The sequence below is a fragment of the Stegastes partitus genome, unplaced genomic scaffold (assembly GCF_000690725.1).
Source record: "Stegastes partitus isolate 25-593 unplaced genomic scaffold, Stegastes_partitus-1.0.2 Scaffold400, whole genome shotgun sequence".
Classification (NCBI taxonomy): Eukaryota; Metazoa; Chordata; class Actinopteri; family Pomacentridae; genus Stegastes; species Stegastes partitus.
In genome coordinates this window covers 21,753-41,902 of record NW_007578131.1, presented here as the reverse complement: position 1 = coordinate 41,902, position 20,150 = coordinate 21,753, and the positions used below count along the sequence as shown (strand labels likewise).

The 20,150-nt window shown below is 40.6% G+C and overlaps 2 protein-coding genes across 2 annotated transcripts; one reads left to right on the top strand and one right to left on the bottom strand.

The window, feature by feature from the left end:
* Positions 1–215: 215 nt before the first annotated feature.
* On the bottom strand, positions 216–10,133 carry hscb (HscB mitochondrial iron-sulfur cluster cochaperone). The gene is made up of 6 exons (XM_008285392.1): positions 9,666–10,133; positions 9,474–9,570; positions 3,100–3,189; positions 2,793–2,937; positions 627–674; positions 216–461 (listed from the first exon to the last, which is right to left on the bottom strand). Exons 1-6 carry the CDS (start codon positions 10,019–10,021, stop codon positions 367–369), a joined length of 831 nt encoding a protein of 276 aa, XP_008283614.1. The 5' UTR covers positions 10,022–10,133; the 3' UTR covers positions 216–366.
* A 133-nt stretch (positions 10,134–10,266) lies between these two features.
* Positions 10,267–20,110, top strand: lrrc8ab (leucine rich repeat containing 8 VRAC subunit Ab). The gene is made up of 4 exons (XM_008285391.1): positions 10,267–10,335; positions 10,916–11,038; positions 13,140–15,258; positions 15,408–20,110. Exons 3-4 carry the CDS (start codon positions 13,147–13,149, stop codon positions 15,681–15,683), a joined length of 2,388 nt encoding a protein of 795 aa, XP_008283613.1. The 5' UTR covers positions 10,267–10,335; positions 10,916–11,038; positions 13,140–13,146; the 3' UTR covers positions 15,684–20,110.
* Positions 20,111–20,150: the final 40 nt, after the last annotated feature.

Here is a 20,150-nt window from a genome sequence, read left to right as displayed (position 1 = left end):
TAAACACTCTGAGCAGCATTTTAATCAGATCCAATTATAGATCTCTGTCATATTTAATGACACATTAGGTACAAGTGGATATGATTAGGCTTGTGAAATCAGAGGAATTCATGGGAGATACTGTACGCGTCTAATTACAGCCACATATCTGTACGGCTTTTAAATGCAAAAACAGCAGATTAAGTCCAAATCGCCATTAATTAAGGGGCGCATAATGTATTACAAGTAGAGTTTTATTATTCAAATTGAACAATAAAATTACATCCTCCCGAGACAGTTGTACAATAATGTAATTTGTGCAATTCTGTACAAAAGTTTTTCAAGTGGCTACGTTTTTAAATAAAAAGTGACACGGAGCAGAGAAAATTACATGAATTCAGAAAGTTTTTCCTTCACTTTCTCGTCGATGTTTGCATAGTATTTCATTTGGCCGAGCAGTGCCTTGGCAGCCTGGAGCTCTCCTGATAACAAAAAAAAAAAAAAAGAGAGAGAGAGAGAGAGGAGGTGTAAAAGGAAGTTCAATCAATGACTCACTCGGCGACTTAAAGGGAAGCTTCGGTGTAGATTACGAAACAAACAAAGGAATAAACAGAGGAATGGACAAGCACGAAGCCTGAATACGATACCTTTGCGGAGGGCGGCATCTATCTGCTCTGTCAGCTCTGCTAGTTTCCCTGTAGGTAAAGAGAAGACAAGTTCCAGTTCTGCACGTGTCAACAAGACGCAACACACTTGTTTTTTTTAAATTTCTCAACAGCACACTCGCCTGAGAGCAACTGCTTGATTTGAAGTAAACAAACCACATTAAAATCAAAGAGGAGTACGTTGTTAAGACAGTTTAAAGTCAGCACCACGTAGTACAAACTGGATACAGTGAGACTTTGTAGAGATAAATCTGTCATTTTGATCTTATTAGTTGGCAATGAAGCCAGTTCTGTGAATCGTAAGCATCCTCAAGGTTTGGGTGGAATCGTATCCCGTTTGTTATACGATTCATGAGTCAGCCGTTTCTCTGTATTATCTATTCATTGGGTTTAGTAATTACTTTCTATGAAGAAGTTTTTTTTATCATTCATGAACTCACTCTGGATTCAAACTGCCTGCATATGCATACCTGCAAGGTTGGTTTGTTTGGCTGCACCGTGAACGGGAACACCAGCTGCTCTCCTGTTTGTGTTTCTGACGAGACCGGTTTCTGCTGTTGTACTACGCTGCACTGCATGTTACCATAGCAACCATAGGTGTTTCCACATCAGCCAGAGTTGAAATCTTACAGAGGACAACTTCAACCGCTCTGAACTCCAAAACCTGGCGTCTGGTTTAAAAGGCATGTTATTGTGTTTCATTTTTTTTTGTTTTTGTTTTTTTTTTTTTCATGTTATTGTGTTTCATTTTTTTTTGTTTTTTTTTTTTTTTTTTTTTTTAATCGTCAAAATTGCACCATTCATCAGAGACAAAAACTGTAAAAAAACAAAAGAACTGTTTGACTTTCAGCTTTTCAATGCTTCTCAAGCAAAAAAAAAATCAGTGACGTATTGTGAAACGTAATCATATTTCAGTTTAAAATCTGAATATTTCATTAATATCTCTTTATTATACTTGTCTCTCAAAAATTGCCAAAAAAATAAACTGTTTGCAGCGACTAGATTATGTCAAAAAACTAAAAATTCTGTAGTCCTTGGTGCAACAGCCACTGTAGGAGGGTAAATCTATTTCTTTGGTTCTGGATTTGGTTCTTATTTTACCACGGTTATTTCTATTTGGTTTTGATTTTTTGTTCTACAGTAACTTTGATATAGATTATGATTAACATTTTTATTTTGCTAAATTTATCTGTTATTTGGTTAAATGTTGTTAATCATAGTTTTGGATATTTGAATTCTGTGTTAGTGTGGTGTTTTGGTTTATTGATTTGTTTTTGATATTTTGGTTCACTATATTAGGGTCCCTTAAATTTGCAAGGGCTCTTGGGAAATGAATGATGGCATGGAGCCAAACAGTTTTTTGACTGCACACGCTTTGTATCCTCGTTTTGCTTTATGTTTTCCGTCTGTAAATTTTATTTTTGTGAACTAAAGAATCCTGTTTAAACCGCAACTTGTGTCAGCTGGGTTTTGTCGTTGGAGTACACCCAGCAAGGCATACACTGTGGATTTTGGAAAGCTATGGGGAAAAGTTAGTCAAGCTGGGCTTCATGAACTTTAGACCATACAGCCACATTAAAGACAATTCATAGACTTCTGAGGTGAAGTGGGCTGAACTGCAGGCTGTGTTTACAGGAGGGACAAGTATGGAGACCAATTCAAAGCATTGGTAACACCTGGAGCCACTTGGGAAAATGTTGTACATGTTGGTTCCAGTTTTTTTTTTTAATTTTTGTAAAACAATAATCAAACTAAATTTGTCTTTTTCCTCCTTTTTGTATGAGTTATGGCACTGTAAGTGTGTCGTACCATTCCCTCTACTTCTAGTCATGGTTCTTGCATTTCCATAGAGGTGTAGGACTTTATTTTGCAAATAAAAATGAGTCCAAAGACAGAAAAATGTGGCAAAAAATACCTAGAAACTGGGTCTCAGCCAGTAAGCAGTTCAACCAAAAGGCGATTTTCATTATTTAACTGTTCATTATTCAGTTCGGTCATTTTTGAAGGTTTGTGCTGCTAGAACTAGTGTGAATTTTAAACCAGCTACATATCTGATGTGTGCAGGTATTCACCCAGTTGTGTTACTTTGTGATCAAGAATTAGCTCCAATCACTCAAGCAGCACTTCGCTCGGGACGCAACTGTTTACCTTTTGTGTCTTGGCCGATCTTATTGGCTTCTTCCGGAGTCTGCGCTTCGTCGAGAGCCTCATTAATCTCCATCAGCTCCATTAGAAAGTGCGAATCGGCCCCAGAGTCGGTGCCCTCCTCCAGCTGCATCCCCTGTAACTCCAGCTGAAACATACGACAGGAGTCCATCAAGCTCGGCTGCTCCTTTAAATGCACATCACTCCTCCCGACTGTCTGACGGCGGAGAACGAGCGATCAGACAGACAGGGCTTGCAGTTATGAAAATAAACTATTCATTAGAAGTTGAGTCAGGGATTTCAAACTCACCATATAAAGACCACGACTCAAAGGCTTAAGCAGAGTCTTGTATGCTTTGTTCACGAGAGCCGACTGGCTTTCTGAATACTCCTGTTCTTTCTGCAAAAGAGAGCTCTGTTAAGTTCACTTCTAATGAGTGCATTCATTAAAAAAAAAAGGGAAAGACAATCTGTTCTATGGTGATTTTCGACTCAGATCACATGCATTTGCAAAAACCGGCATTCACAGTATGCACAGTCACACTTCTGCGACAAAAAGGGGAATATCATCGGAGCTATTTTACACCTTGCCATCCCAATCTATACCACTGTCAGATTTTTTAAACACCAAATCCTTGGTGATACTGACAATTAGGTGTGTGACATGCAGCTAGTCTTTTGTAGTCGAGCAGTTTGGGACCCTTCAAGAGATGCAGGTGTGGGTTTGACACGACAGACGTGTGGAAACAAGACAGGGAGGAAAATATCTTGGAAATGGTTGGCAGATTCGAGTACATTTTGCAGCGATCAGGTCTGTCAGCTCTTGTGAAAATCAATAGACTGGAGCTCTGGCCCATGGGCCCATCATGTGAAGCTGTTTCTGTAATAACAACCAATGCAGTAGGTGGCTGCCTTGTAGCCTTGTATAGGTAATGAGTTTTCTATATATGATTAAGGCCCCTGAGGCTGGAAGATGTCTAATTAAGAAAAAAATGGCCAGAGGTGGTGATAAATAAAACAGAATCCGTAGAATAATGGACAGGTTGTGTGCGGAGAAACCGCTTAGGCTCCCTCCCCTCTCTCTCATACTCTGCTGAATACAAGTTCAGCTTTCACATCATCTGAGTGTACAGCATAAATTACACATCAAGCAACACACCTCCACACCACGCTTTATTTGTAATGCTCATTCTTCCAAACCGCCATGCATTTTCCTTAATGATCTACAATCGGGGGAGGGAAATGGATAATATGGATAAATGTTTGACTATTTACCACGTTGTAGAACAACTTAGAAACAGCTTTAAACTGCTCAGATGCACCGGGACAAGTCTTACTCATTCCCGTGAACGCTGCACTCGTCGAGATTTTCATGTAAAATATACGCTCTGCTGTCTCATCGGCTTAACCGTGCTGCGGGCTGAATGTGATTTACCAAGCACCTCAAACCTATGTTTCCTCAAAAGATTCTGGCGTTGGAAATATACACTTGTCTACTGATAAGAAGTGGCAATTCAAAAGCAAGAAAGAGAAGGAGGAGGAGGAGGAGAGGACCGCATTTACATATTTCCTCAACATCAGTGAGGGAGTGCTGCAACCAAAGACAACCGGAGAAACCTAAGTTAGACCTCTTTCCTGTGTTTTTCCTGAGAGTTTGTTGTGTGCACGATGTTGTTAACAGTAGGTTTCATAAAAGAGAATTGCAGTGATTTCATATTCAATCTACACAAACCTAGAGAATTTTTGAGAGAGGTTTATTTGAGACGGGCCCGACCTGCGCAGATTCAATCACCAGCGATCACCGCAAAGACTTGCTTTGATGACATGCAAAAGTATGCAAACATAACAAACTGCTCAGCCTCAAGGCATGATGGGAAACGTTGGGCTCTCCCCTGTGTAACACCTGACTGGTTAGGATGCTGGCTAAACTATATCATAGAAACATTTCATTATCCATCCATCTATACACTGCTTAATCCTCACTAGGGTCCTGGGGGGGGCTGGAGTCTATCCCAGCTGACTGAGGGTGAAGGCAGGGGACACCCTGGACAGGTCACCAGTCTATCACAGGGCTACACTTAGAGACAGACAACCAAGCACACTCACATTCACATGTACAGACAATTTAGAATCACCAATTAACCTCAACATGTTTTTGGACTTGTGGGAGGTAGCCGGAGAACCCGGAGAGAACCCACGCTGCACGGGGAGAACATGCAAACTCCACGCAGAAATATCCCAGGTGTCCTCACCAGGACGCGAACCGGCAACCTTCTAGCAACGGTGCTAACCACCAAGCCACCTCGCAGCCCAACTTTTCATCATGTTTCAGTTTTCAGATCATGTTTGTCTGATTTAAAGGTTTTGGTTGATGTTTTCAGTCAGAGAGGTTGAAAACATTCAGATCACACATCACAAACTGCAGACTATAAGTAGTTCTGGTCTACTGTATATCCACACTGCACTGATTCATTCTTGAAGTATTTATCACAACTTCTGGTAAGTGGGATGTGTTAAAATAACACCTGTGCAGATATTTTAGCCCTGACAGTCTGAATATCTTGTGGATTAGTAATAAGAGCTTTCGTTCTGTGTTTCTTTTTCCTGTATTTGACTATTAATCAGTGTTTGCAAACTGATCTGATGCATATTTACATTTAATCACGTAAAACGGAGGCTGAACCGTGAACGGAGATTACACATTGCCCGTATATACTGTAATAAGCGTTCCTGTCATATTTACAACTATTGGAGACTGTGTACAAACTCATATTAGAGCAGGGGTTCTCAACTGGTGGGTTGCGACCCAAAAGTGGGTCGTGGACTTGTTCTGGGTGGGTCGCGGACAGCTGGTCAAAACTAAATAATATATAATGTGCGTCTCAGGTTGGACTTATTTTTTATTTTGAATTTTTTTTATTTTGACAGGCATGGTAACCATAGTTTGTTTGACTAAGTTTGTGTTGATGTTGGGAGGCAAGATGGCAAAGTGCAAATATGACCCGGAGTATTTATAATGTGGATTTTCATACTAGGACCGAACCCCAATAGTCAACTATTCGTACGCTGTGCTGGAATCGGGATACCAATTTTAATCTCCGAATATTCCCGCCCCTACCACCGATACAGCAGGCTCAGCAGCCGCACCCCCGTCTGCATAATAAGCTTCCCCGCCGCCGCCATGGAAATGGTGCTGTCAATGCTAACATAAACACCTAAACTGGTCTTAGTAGCCAACAGTTGCCTTTGCGTCCCGCCACTGCCAGCCCGTCGGAGCCTGCGCGCACTCAGAAGTCCGCTGGCTCTCTGAGACTAACTCCCTGTATGCAAAACAACGAAATGTGGCTGCAGGAGAGCATCAGCTGGTGGAGCTGTCATGTGATCAGACGCTGAAAAAGAGATTTGGGGAGGTCAGACTTTCCCACTTCTGGTGCAGCGATGTGATGGCTGAGGATCCATCCCTCACCACTCCTGCAGTTAAAACAATAAAACCATTCAGCTCAGCCTGTTTGTGTGACAGTGTCTTCTCCATCTTGGTCCAGCTCAGGTCACAGCAGAGGAGCAGGTTGGACACTGAGCATGATCTGAGAGCAGCTCTGTCTACTGTCAGCCCAGACTCTGAAACTCTAATCAGGAGTAGAGCACGTGCCCAACTGTCTCATTAACTTCAACAAATGACCTGATTAAGCCAAAACTTTATTTTCGAGTAGTTTTGATATTTATTTTATTTACTTTTCTACATGCAGTTGTCATGTTCCTCCTTAGTTTCTTATTAATTTGCTCAAAATGGAGTGAAAACATGTTGTTTTGTGCCCTTTTTTATTTTGTGCAGTTTTTTTTACATGCAGTTGTCATGGTCCAGTTACTATGCATGGTTATAAGCTCTGAAATGCATGTTGCACAGGAAAATATATTGAATATTAAATTCTAAAAAAAAATTGGGTCGCGACTTAATCACCATGGGAAAATGTGGGTCCCAGGGTGAGACCAGTTGAGAACCCCTGCATTAGAGAACAAATGTTTCAGTGAGTTCCTGGACAGACTGAAGGCTGCTGGAAACCGACTGCCAAAAACTTTCTCGTCCACTTTCCAGGCGATGCACAGCTAATCTCGAATGAAACTAATGTCAATTCCCTGGCTCCCAAAACCATATGTTATGTAATATGTCCCATAATGCAACTGGATTTCCGTTTTTTTTTTTTTTTAGACCATCCATATAATTTAAAGTCCAAATGTACAGTCTCTAAGCCCGAGTTAAGATTACTCCGAGGGCATTACAATGACAAAATCGTGGTCATTTTCTCGGACTTGTCAAACCTCCTGCAGAGCAGCACACAAAACTGTTTTTCACAAACCGAGTCTCTCGACTGGTGACAGACCGTTTGAATCAGTGGAGTGTCACTACAATATTAGACTTTAATTAACAGTTGCCCTTTTCTGACAGTCAGATTATTAATATGTAAAGTTGCCAAGTGCAGCTTTCATATGTTATTGTTTTAATAGCAAAATGTATGTTTGTATACAGGCCGAGTGCTTACACACTTAGACGAGTGCGGCTCATATCTACCCATCTCATATTTAACAAGAGCCGAAGCGCTGCTCAGTTAACAGAGTCAGCAGCTATTTTGACAGTCAAATAATTGTTTCTGTCATGTTTTTGAGCGAAACTGGCAAATATTAATTGGTTCCAGCTTCTACACTGTGAGGATTTGATGTTTTCTTGTCATGATAGGATGCCTTTGGATTTTAGTCAGTAATTGAATGTTTTATCGTGGATGCTGAAAGAGAATATAATGGGCATTCCCCTACCTTTTAATCTTTTATAAACAAATTATTACCCAAGTAATCAAGAAAATAATTGGCAGGAAGAGAAAATAGTCATTAGCTGCTGCCCTGTATTTAACCTTGCCAGCTACTTACTTTTGATCATCTGCCTAAATGGGCTTTTAAAAACAAAATCTGCATTTCAGCTCTAACTGCAGAGTTTCTTTAAAAATGTGAGCAATTATTCCTAAAAAGTCACAAAGAAAACAGCTGTTCAGTGAAAATCAAGGTTTTTTTTTTAATCTTGTTAACACATCCATGTGGTGTTTTTTATATGCTAGAAGACATATCAGGACAGAAATGAGCAGTCATGGCTGTAAATGTCCACCTTGAAACTGCAGCATAGCAATGACAGCCTCAAAAACACTGAGTTTCATATGTAACAAACCAAAGGAAGCAATGCCACCAAGTTGCATGGTGGGGCGCTTTGTTTCATTAATCCTTTACAGAATTGGTTTCCAGTTCAACCATGTGTGGCCGAAATTACTCCAGTACTACAAGTTGCCACTGTGCTGCAGTTTTACAGTGAGCAAGGTCGTAGGAGAGCTGGTGTGCTCGAGCTGCGGCAAGTAGCGGAGGGGTGGGCGGAGACAGAGAGGGGGTGCGTCGTAGATCTGAACAATCTAAAGGAAGCACTGGTGCAGTTATATCTACGCCATTTTAATCCTGTAAAGTCTAAACCATGAAATAATTGCCAGAAAATTCTATTTTTTTTGAAAACGAAATGTTTACCAAAACCCCTGACATATAAAAAAATGTTAAAAAACCAAAATAAAACTAAACATTAATTTTCATCATTTTTGCAACATCCAGCATATTGGAGCATGAATTACTGATCCATGGTGGATTATGCGCACACTGAATGTGTCTGATTGTATACATCAGGTTTTTCAGGAATAAAATATCACACTGATGATGTAGAGGTGTCAAAAAATTATGTATCAGATATTACACAATTGGCGTTACAGGGTTAAGACACAAAGTGACTATTTTCTTGGGGACAAAAACAACCAAAAAGATCTAAATATGTAATTTTGATATCACTGACTGGAGAGTGACGTTACTATCTCAGCTCTACTCTGGCAGAATTTATAATATAATATAATAAGAACAGCAAGGCCTCCACACATGTAAGACAGCTGAATTTGCTTTTAACTTTTACTTACTTAAGCTTTGTAATGATTTTCACATACTGACAACTTAACATCTAATTTGTTTTGCAAACTTGCAATTTATACTTTCAATTAAAATGGATTCTTTCTAACTATAATGGAGGTCATTTAGCGTTTTTTTAAAATTCTTATTTACAGATTTTATAGTTAAAATGTGCAGTACATGTAATAAACCTTTTCCCCAGTAGACATCTTCAGACTCCACAGGTATAATTAACAACCTTAATAACGACTTAGGTGAACCGGTTCCAGGGTGATGCACATGCTGGCTTACTGGAACTACCATCTTGGATGTTTTCCTCGAGTCTGTCTTCATTTCTTCTTTTTTCTAAAAAAGTGCTTTTTCCATCTGCTCAGTTGTTTATCTTCCATTTATTTCCTCAGACCTGCTTGTTTTACCTTGACATTGTTCGCTTGGTAGCTTAACACAGGGAACGCTTCCCTGCGAGGGCCTACATTTGTCAATGTCTTGTAACAAATCTATCTTTGTTAGTTTGTGCTGAGTTATTCCCGTGGTCAGATCACAATGTATTATACTAACAAAACCAAAATGCACACTCAAGTGGCCTGATAGGGACAAAGGGTCAGACACAATTTCACGTGTCACAGTGCGTCTAAAAGATAGGACAGCATCGTCTGACTCATTTCGCTCAGCTGATCTCTATTCCCCTTACATTCCTCGGCCTACCGCAGATTTCTGGCTGAAGTTGTCCGGATGAAGAGACCGCTGGAGCTGCAAATATCTTTTCTGCAGCTTCTGTGTGTCCAATGTGAATGTGCAGTCACTGAAAAGGGGAAACACATGATAAGATGAAACAGTTTGCCTACAGACACACCTAAAGATCAGATAAAATAGTAGGTTTTAATTAGGGATACTCACCAATCCATGATCTGGAAGAAGGATGTCCCTTCTTCAGGAGGTTGGACAACTTTACATGACATACAGAAGAAGGTGGGTTTTTTGTCAAACAGCTGACTGCAGTTCCAGCAGTTCAGTTTAACTTGATTTGCAGTGTAATTCCGTAGTGAAGGGATATAATTAGTGGAGTAAAACAGTCCTTTTTCCGTTCTCACAGTTGTGACGTTGAAGTTGCTGTGCCATGTGTCCTTCTTGTGTAAGCTAGTGGACATCCAGTGTCCTGAACATGTAACGGATAGTCGATTCGTCAACAGCCGGTTTGGGTGAAGGACAGCCCGAGAAGAGCGCACAACCCGCAACGAGTTCGCCGACAACATGTTTTTAAAATTAAAATAGACTGCTTGCTCCTTTACAATTAAAAAATTAATATAAAAACAAACGCTCCTGTTCCAAACATAAGCATCTCCTACACGGAAGAGCACCGGAAGTGGAGTTCTTCTTCTACGTTTTTGTTATGAAGCGCCACAGCGCCCCGCTTGACTCGGTGGTTGCACACAGCGAGCTCACTGGATGGTACTGGGCATAAAAAACAACAGCACGCTAGCTCAGGTGCTAGCAACAGCAAGCACAATCTGTTTGTAACTATTCGTTTTAACGACACGTTAAATTTGAACGCAGCACACCATACGAAGTAAGTTGAACACTCGAGCAATTTTTGATTTTTTTCGTAGGAAACCGTCGCACTGAATGCGGCGTTTAGTAGGATGTAAACTTCCGATAACAGAAAGAAGCAGTGGTCAACATGTAGCTAGCTTAGCTCACCAGCTAATAGCAGCATAGCTTACCTCGCTAACGTGTTTTAGCAACAAAAATGTTCTCGTTAGCGCTCTGTGCTGACAATAAAGATAGTTTGTGGTCAGATACTAGCATACTATCCCACAAAGCAGTGTGCGAATTCATTTTAAGATATACAGAGCAAACCATCCTGCCTTAACTTTTGGTTGAGTAGCTTGCTGTGCTACCTAGCTAGATGACAAAGACATCCCATGCTAACGTTATTAGCGGTGACTGATGGATAGTGTGTACAACCACCTTATTAACACATATCTCTCCATGACACTTTGTAATAACTATAACCCGTAACTGGTTGTTTATGATCAAATATGTGGTTAAAAGACAACTTTCTTTACTTTGTTTGCAAAAGCATGCCACTCTGAAATGAGCTAGAAAGCAGCAGGACGCTTATTTTCATTTCTCAATGTCTTTTTCAGATCTATTCAACCACCTGGCGATGAGAGGGGCAATGGTTCATGAAGAGTTTTGGATACACAGAGAGTGGCTGGTCCACCAGGGACATCATCAGGCACTGGAGCATAGATAACACCTCCAAACTGGCGAGTATTTCATTTATTGAGAGGACTTGTTGCTGTGAAATCATACATCTATCCAGGCTACTGCATTGGAATCGTTGCTAGGTGTGTGAAAAGTTCCTCTGAACTGGGGCCAAGCGTAAATATGCATATTTGGCCTAGGATCAGTCTAGGCGTCTCGACTCCTCGCCTTTACAGTTTCCTAACAAAGTGCTAGCTGTGATGAATGCCAACTCTTGATTCTTGTTGTGTGTCGTTGTGTGTGTGAGTGTGTGTAGGTGTGTGTTATTTGGGGGGGGGGCAAAAGGTGACAGTCGAGTATTCCAGAGAGACACTGGTTGGAGACAGCAGCTTCTATAAGGTAAACAGGATCTCCTCCTGAAGGTCGAGGGAGGTGCTTCTCAAGGCCCCCACAGACAATGCTCTGGGTATTATTAACGGAAATGGCTAAGAATAGAGAGCAGGGGAGCAAGGTGGCTCCTCTGGCGGTCGTGTTGTTTGGGTTAAACAAGCCAGAACGGAACATCATCTTTAGAAGAGTGACTTCTCAAGCTTACATGCTGGGTGTGGCGCACTTGCACAAGGCAAGGGGTTGATTTAGAGGGCTTTATCTGGCTCTGATGTACAGCAGAGGTAAAACAGAGTCGCTGTGGATCGCTCTTGACTCTTTTATGCATGGAGTTGTTGCACTTTACAGCTTGGATTCGTAAGTAAAACCATTTTTCAAGTCCGCTGGGAGCATTTTCATTTGTCGTTTCACATAAGTTCTGTACTTATTTTTTCAGTTTGGCAACGTTTCATGCCAACAGCTCGGAGTGGCTGCTTCACTGCATCTTACTGTCTACGTGTCAGGTGTAGATTAAGATTGCATGGATACGCAAAAGCTTTATCCCCAGTTAGCAGTGGATAAAAGGTTTGCTTCAGTCGATGTATGTTTATTTTACAATGTCGATACAAGTCATGATACAATTCTGAGCGTGTTATTGAATAAAGTCCCTAGAAAATAATGTCTGGTTTGGCTTAATCCAAGAAATTAAAGCCCGACGAACAGTGAGTCATTGCACTGATGCATTTTTCGTGGGAAGCAGTTTTGATTTGCAGTATTATCCACTCTGGCCCAATACACATGTGAATGGTATAGATGCCTCTGTGATGGGTTGCAAGTTTGTGTTTTCTCCAAGTATGTATTGTTGCTGCTCCAAACTCGAGCTCTCAAGATGGATCTAGTCAATTTCCCTGGATGAGTATCATTAGTGATGCATAGCTTATTGTCTAAATGCATAGGACCCTCCTTCATTACTGTGCCTTTATCGCTGTGCACAGTGTTAATGCACAGACTGTATTGTTTTCTCTACTTTTTAAGTGTCAGACATTTATGAAATTCCCCGCTCTCAGATTAAGTGTTATAATTAACATCAGAAGAGAAAGGTGGAGTTTGTCTATCCTTGCTAATTAGGCTGCTGATGAAAAGCTGACGTGTTGGTTTTATATGATTAAGCCAGTGTGGCATTGTTATTCTCTTAATTTGCTCATTTATTATGTTTATTGCCCGCATACATATTCAAGGCAGCTGTCTCTTTGCCTGTGTGCTATCTGTCTTTTTATTCATTTTCTCCGTGGGGACAGCCCATTAATTCTTCACCCGAATCTTGCAGGGAGTAAATTAAAATGCAGACAAACTGACTTTATATTTTATCGACGACTAGTTTGCCATTTGGCCATAACATTTGAAATGCAATGTCCAGTATGACACCCCTCTTGAAAGCAAGATTTATTGTGCCTGTTAAAGAATAGTTAAATCAATAACATGGTAACCCACTCAGTAAAGTCCAACAGGAAATTCTTTGTCACCATCGCTATTTCATTACTCCTGGCAGCCTTCAAATTAACCATCTGAAATGTTCTGATGTATGACCTTGTTAGTTAGCACTATAGTATTGATTTGTCTGTTTGGTATTGTGCCGTTGTTCAGGGAAAGGTTGTTGAGGCATTAGAGGGGGTTAGCTTTTTATTTTTCATTTTATATAAAGCCCCGCATTGTTGTGACGCTTGACGAGGCCATTTAATTCAGTCTATCCCTGTTCACAATTCTGATTATGTCCTCAACTCTTCTGCCCTCCCACAGATAAACCATGATCCCCATCACTGAGCTGCGGTACTTTGTGGACACTCAGCCGGCATACCGCATCCTGAAACCATGGTGGGACGTGTTCACCGACTACATCTCCATCGTCATGCTCATGATTTCTGTGTTTGGAGGGACGCTGCAGGTCACGCAGGACAAGATGATCTGCCTGCCCTGCAAGTGGGTGGTCAATGAGACCTGCAAGAAGAACTTTAGCTCCACCATCCCCACATCGTTGTTCTTGGAGCCCAAAGGAATCCAGTATGATCTGGATCGCCACCAGTACAACTATGTCGATGCTGTATGCTATGAAAATAGATTGCACTGGTTTGCCAAGTATTTCCCTTACCTAGTATTACTCCACACCCTTATTTTCCTAGCTTGCAGCAACTTTTGGTTCAAGTTTCCTCGGACTAGCTCCAAACTCGAGCACTTTGTATCCATCTTGCTGAAGTGCTTTGACTCTCCCTGGACTACCAGGGCGCTATCAGAAACGGTGGTTGAAGAAAGTGATCCAAAACCCATGAAAATGAACGGCTCAATGGACCACAAGGAGTCTGTTATCAGCGAGGATGTAGAAGCAAGTGTTCCTATGCTTCAAAGGACAAAGACACGCTTTGAGCAAGGCATTGTGGATAGAACAGAAACTGGAGTTTTGGACAAGAAAGAGGGTGAACAGGCAAAAGCTCTGTTTGAAAAAGTAAAGAAGTTCCGTATACACGTGGAAGAAGGAGACATCGTGTACAGACTGTACATCCGTCAGACTATTATCAAAGTTATCAAGTTTATTTTGATAATCTGTTACACAGGGTATTATGTGCACGATATTAAATTCAGTGTTGACTGTTCTGTAAATATTGAGAGCCTGACCGGTTACAGCGTATATCGTTGTGCTCACCCACTAGCTACACTTTTTAAAATCTTAGCCTGTTTCTACATTAGTTTAGTGGTGGTGTATGGTTTGATCTGCATGTACACACTTTGCTGGATGCTTCGGCGCTCTCTGAAGAGGTACTCCTTTGAGTCCATTCGGGAAGAGAGCAGCTACAGCGACATCCCTGATGTGAAGAACGACTTTGCATTCATGTTGCACATGATAGATCAGTATGACCCTCTGTACTCTAAACGCTTTGCCGTGTTCCTCTCAGAAGTAAGCGAAAATAAGCTGAGGCAGCTCAACCTCAACAACGAGTGGACATTGGACAAGCTCAGGCAGAGGATAACAAAGAACTCTCAGGAGAAGTTGGAGTTGCACCTTTTCATGCTGAGCGGCATTCCAGATACAGTGTTTGACCTGATGGAGCTGGAGGTTCTTAAACTGGAGCTGATCCCAGATGTTACTATTCCCCCTATCATCGCCCAGCTGGTCAACCTGCGCGAGATGTGGCTCTATCACACTCCAGCCAAAATCGAAGCTCCCGCTTTGGCTTTTCTGCGCGAGAACTTGAAATCTCTGCACATAAAGTTCACTGACATCAAAGAAATTCCTTTATGGATCTACAGCCTGAAGAATCTCAGTGAGCTTCACCTGACCGGGAATCTCAGTGCTGAGAACAACCGTTACATTGTCATCGACGGACTCCGGGAGCTCAAGAGGCTCAAAGTTCTTCGCCTGAAGAGCAATCTCACCAAGCTACCTCAAGTGGTGACAGATGTGGGCATGCACCTGCAGAAGCTTTCCATCAATAATGAAGGCACCAAGCTGATGGTGCTGAATAGCCTGAAGAAGATGGTGAACCTGACAGAACTAGAGCTCATTCGCTGTGATCTGGAGCGCATACCGCACTCGATCTTCAGTTTGCACAACTTGCAGGAGATCGATCTGAAGGACAACAACCTGAAGACGATTGAGGAGATCATCAGCTTTCAGCACCTTCATCGGCTGGTCTGCCTTAAGCTCTGGTACAACCAGATCGCCTACATTCCCATTCAGATTGGCACCCTGACAAACCTGGAGAAGCTGTACCTGAACAGGAACAAGATCGAAAAGATCCCCAGCCAGTTGTTTTATTGCCGCAAGCTGCGCATCTTGGACCTGAGCCATAACAACTTAACCTATATTCCGACTGACATTGGCTTCCTCCAGAACCTTCAGTACCTGGCAGTGACGGCCAACAGGGTGAGTACTTGAATTGTCCGTTTTAATCGTACATTTTGTTTTAGCCTTTCTCCTTTGAAATAATTAGTCTGTCACTGAAAATGTTGCTGTTGCACATTATAATCTCTTCCTTCCTGATCCCAACCCATCCTCTGTATCTTAAAATATAGATCGAGAGCCTGCCTAACGAGCTGTTTCAGTGCAAGAAGCTTCGCACTTTGAACTTGGGGAACAATTGCCTGCAGTCTCTGCCATCACGGTTTGGAGAGCTGACTGCGCTGACACAACTAGAGCTGAGAGGAAACCGTCTGGAGTGTCTGCCTGTGGAGCTGGGAGAGTGCAGACAGCTCAAGAGAACTGGTCTTGTTGTGGAGGAGGACCTGTTCAACACGCTGCCCACCGAGGTTAAAGAACAGTTGTGGAAAGCTGACAAAGAGCAAGTTTGAACTGGTCTATATCTGTGAGTGAAAACAGATTGTGACCACCTGGGCCTGGACACAAGAGGAACTCCCCATGAGTGCCCCAGAGGCCTCGTTGAAGCAGGCGGGAGTCTTGCTGCAGTGTCCTGCCAGTAAGGTTGGGTATTGACAACCAGTGCCAGTTCCATAGAACCAAAACACTGATTCTGGCAGCTCCTGGTTGTTCTCTTAGTCCATTTGATATTGTTATTCCTTTACAAACAACTTCTCAGGCCTTTACATTATAACCCAGTAATGATGCTTTTTAGCAATAATGTAGCAGTGCCATTGTGATCAAAAAAATCATGTGTTTACATTTTATGCTTCTTAATTATGGTTTAGAAGTCAAAGTATGCAAAACTATGGGCCAGCTTTTGCTAAAAAAAAAAAAAACAGAATAGACTACTGTTCAACACTAAAAACAGCAGGTTGGTGTCTAATTAAGATTTAATAGCTAATTAAAATATTCTTTCTACGACTGTTGGTTTGAAGGAACAAATTAGAGAGCAAAAAGCCTCCCCCTCTTTATTTCTGTCTACAGATAATAATCAAACTGTAGCCATCACTGATTCCAGTTGAGCTGTTATCAAACACCAACTTGTCTCATAACATGAGGATTAATTAGGAAATCAGGAGAAGTAAGACAGCAGACTCTTTTTTTTTTTTTTTTTTTTTTTTGGAACAGTGAAGCAGAAGTTCTGTCACAGCATTTGACAATTCATCTGATTGGATCATCAGATGTTATATTTATATATAGGGAATGACCAGTCACAACCACACTATACCGTGAAGTTAGCGATCCTGTAACCTGAGCCACTATCCAGTGAGTCAGGACAGAGGCTGCCACTTGGCTTTTGACACTCCGTTAATATTTGTTGTCCAGCGATGACACGAGGTAAATTAAAACTCTGCTGGTCGTTCTTTTCCTGCTCCGGAGCGATGACCTTCGGATACCTTTCAGAGCTCGGCTTGACACCGATTCGAAAAATCTTGAAAGCATGACGTGAATTCACAAATCAGGGCTCGCTAATGACCGGCCATGTCAAGGAAGGTGACGACAAGACCGTTAGCGGCGCGAGTGCTGAGATGTGCGACACTTGCCGAGAAAGTGTGATCCCAGCGCGGAGCTGACAGAGTGGTGGAGGGATTATCGGCTCTTTCTGGGGGAGGAAAGATGTGTGTTTGACCCGGCACTCGAGGAAAAGCAATTATTCTACTGAACGCTACTCACTGGACCAGCATTACAATTACATTAGTGAAGCATCCCATCAGGATAGCCGACCCTTACTGCAACTATACTTTTCAGTGGCAGTCGAGCAAAATCTATTAAATGGCAACGCTGCGTTTATATATATATATATATATATAATTTTATTTTCTTTGCAACGAATTGCACAAAACAAAATGAGCAAATCTGAGGAAAATGCAGAAAAGGTTTTGGATGAGATGTCGGAAGAATCCAGATGAAGGTTATATAGAATAACACAGTGCTGACAATATAATGGAGTCTCCAAATATTGGTAATATGTCTGAATTAAATGTAGATGCTTCGCTGAAACACTAGATTGGTTTATTGGATTTTATTCACGCTGCGGTGGATATTAAAGGAGCTACTCTACAAATAAGTAAAAGACAAGATATGCCCTCAAATCCCTTTTCTTAACACTTGGCCTTGAGTTTATTTAAGTTTATTATCGCATTCTAATTAGATTTTTCTACCTTATTAGGGTAGTTATTCTGTTCCTTTAATCTTACTGAACTGCATTACCCAGAATACCGTGCAGTGTTTAGTACAGATGTTCCCTCTTTATGGTGAATATTTAAATTGCTGCACATTAAATTGAGGGGAATATTTAATTGAATTTTTGCTGGTATAAAAGAACAATAATGGCCACTTTTTGAAAAGCTAATAGAGGTGAAATTTGAATACTTTTGCAAAAAACAAACAAACAAACAAGCTACATTCCATTTAATGATAAGAAAGAAAATGTCAATCCTGGAAATAATTTTGTTCCTAGAAAGATTTTGGGGTGTCATTATTTTTTCTGTCAGATTAGTTGCCTTAATTTTATTTTTTCCTTCTTCTTGTGGTGGGTTGTTTGTGTTACTTTTGTTGTAGCATTTATGGGGATGAACATTAATCATTGTAGTCCTGGCCTATATTTTGATGCAATTACTTGTCTGTCAAGATGCACTACTCAGCCCCGAATGACAACACGAGCATCAGGACAGGTTGTTTTTTTTTATTCATGTCGTTCCAAGTGATAAATGAGGCGGTCTCTTCTGTTGTAACCTCACCTTGTGACATTAGCTGTGTTCATTTTATTTTACGTAGGGCTACCCGATGGCAGGTTTAGTTCTCTTGCTGCTGACAACAACTACAGCATGAAGTCAGAAGGGAGTAAAAGGTGCACCAGATTCTTGGGTTTTTAGAGCTTAATTATTGAAGATACACAAACTTATTTTTGGAATGAAAGTAGAGCATTTTTATTCATTGATTTTTTTTTTCTTTGTTTTTGTGTTTCTTTTAGTACCAGATGCACCTCATGCAAAAATCTGTCCTTTCCAGGATATTAAAAAAAAAAAAAAAAAACATCAAAGATTGAAATGTTTTTTGTTAGAAAACAAAATCAAAGCCAGAATTACAAATTAATACATTGTGACGCCCTTATTTTGATTCACCAAACAAATGTTTGAAACGATTAAAACTTCCTGCGTCAAAGCCTCAAACTGTCTCAAAATCAGACGTTTTTATTTTTAGCATTTTTGATTTCACTGTTGTTATTTTCCCTTAAAAACATTTTCATCAGTAGTGAAAAGTTTTTTCCTGAGAGCGACTCTTCAGGAGCCGTGTTTTGCAACCATAAGCAAAGTCGTGCTACAAATATGGAATTTAAGATCAATGCACAGCTCAGACACAGCATAGTAGGGCTTCTTTTGTTCACCCAGAGAGGAAACAAAATAGTTTATGTTTTAATAAACCTAAGAAAACCTGGACAGTAGCAATATACAGTGTAGTCACTTGGTTGCAGATGCGTAGGAATAGTTTAAGCTACTTTCTTCAGTAATATATTTAACTATGCTGTAAGGTGCAATATTGCCTTTATATAAACCATATAGAGGGTCGTGGTCACTTAGTTTTCTAATGTGCATCGGCATTTTCTTTTCTCACATTGTTTTCAACTACAGGCAAACTTTAAATCGACGTGCATCACCGAGATCTTTGGTCCTAGAGAATGCTTTTGCACTACAGCACCTCTCCCACAGGTTCCATTTGACACGATATGATGGGATACAACATGCGTTTTGTATGTTTTACAACTGCGGGAAGTGAATGACTGCCAGCCATGAGATTAAAATGGTATTACGTTAGTATTTAAGCTTTATTTTTAGAACTGCTCTCAGAAAAAAAACAACACAAATTGATTTTGAAGTCCCAAGTGGAGCGTTTTAAATGACACCCAGAACACGTCAGCAATACGCCTCGGATTAAGACAATCAGCTGCTCTAATTAACATCAGAAAACCTAACGTCAGATGTAAAGCGTTGCACTGAGTACTGCAAGAAAGCGGTCAGTACATTAAGAAATACGTTGTGTAGGTTGATAGTAAAGTGGTATCAGTAACTAGATTAGGATTTTGTCTCATAGTCATTGTTAATCTTTAGTTCTCTGTATTTTTCCTCATTTTTTTGTTATTTGACTCATTCATGTTCCCGTTTTGACAGCTATTAGTATTATTACAGTATAACTAAATTTCTCAGGAAACCAGCTAGTACTCACTTATTTTTCTTTGAGTTGATTGCCTATTTTTTATTACACCTGATATATTTTGTTTTGTATTAATTTAAACAGTTGTGATAACATTTTTATATGCATTTGTATACATTCTTTTTCTAGTTTGGTGTATTTAATATTGACTGCTGGTTTAAAAAACAAAATGTGTTTTTAAAAGAGAAACCACTCGGTTAAACCTTGATTCTGTGTTTGTTTTTTTCTGTCATTGACCATGTGTTAATTGAGCTGTAACACGTCAGAGTTGTGTTTTTCATTGTGAGTAGCACTGGTGAAGTGTGAGTGTGTTTAGTGTTTTGTATGTTTGCATGATGGGACTTTTCTCACATCCCTGATTTCCCATGTTTGTCCTCCTTAGAAATCATTATTTTGAGTACAAAGTCATTTTCATTGTTCCCATGATCATTTACAATCATAGGTGATAAACACATTAGGTTTTGTGGAGTGTTTTGTTTGCCAAAAAAAAAAAAAGGTATTTTTCCTGAAAGTGAAAATCGTCAATGCAACAGTACTGACATGAACCATGCAACAGTGAGTGAGCATCCCGTTCCAACACGTGTCTCATCCTCTCTTGTACACCGTCCTCTAGGGTAAGAAAATAAAATAAAAGTGGTTGACAAAATTTGTCTTGGTCTCAGTTGGGTTTCTGATTCTGTCAGAAA

Excerpts from the sequence above, each read along its gene's own strand:
- hscb (XM_008285392.1), bottom strand. The coding sequence starts at position 10,021 with ATGTTGTCGGCGAACTCGTTGCGGGTTGTGCGCTCTTCTCGGGCTGTC. Across the intron at positions 675-2,792 it reads GATCGGCCAAGACACAAAAG|GGAAACTAGCAGAGCTGACA; the intron begins GTAAACAGTTGC and ends CTTTACCTACAG. Across the intron at positions 462-626 it reads AGATGCCGCCCTCCGCAAAG|GAGAGCTCCAGGCTGCCAAG; the intron begins GTATCGTATTCA and ends TTTTGTTATCAG.
- lrrc8ab (XM_008285391.1), top strand. The coding sequence starts at position 13,147 with ATGATCCCCATCACTGAGCTGCGGTACTTTGTGGACACTCAGCCGGCA. Across the intron at positions 15,259-15,407 it reads TGGCAGTGACGGCCAACAGG|ATCGAGAGCCTGCCTAACGA; the intron begins GTGAGTACTTGA and ends CTTAAAATATAG.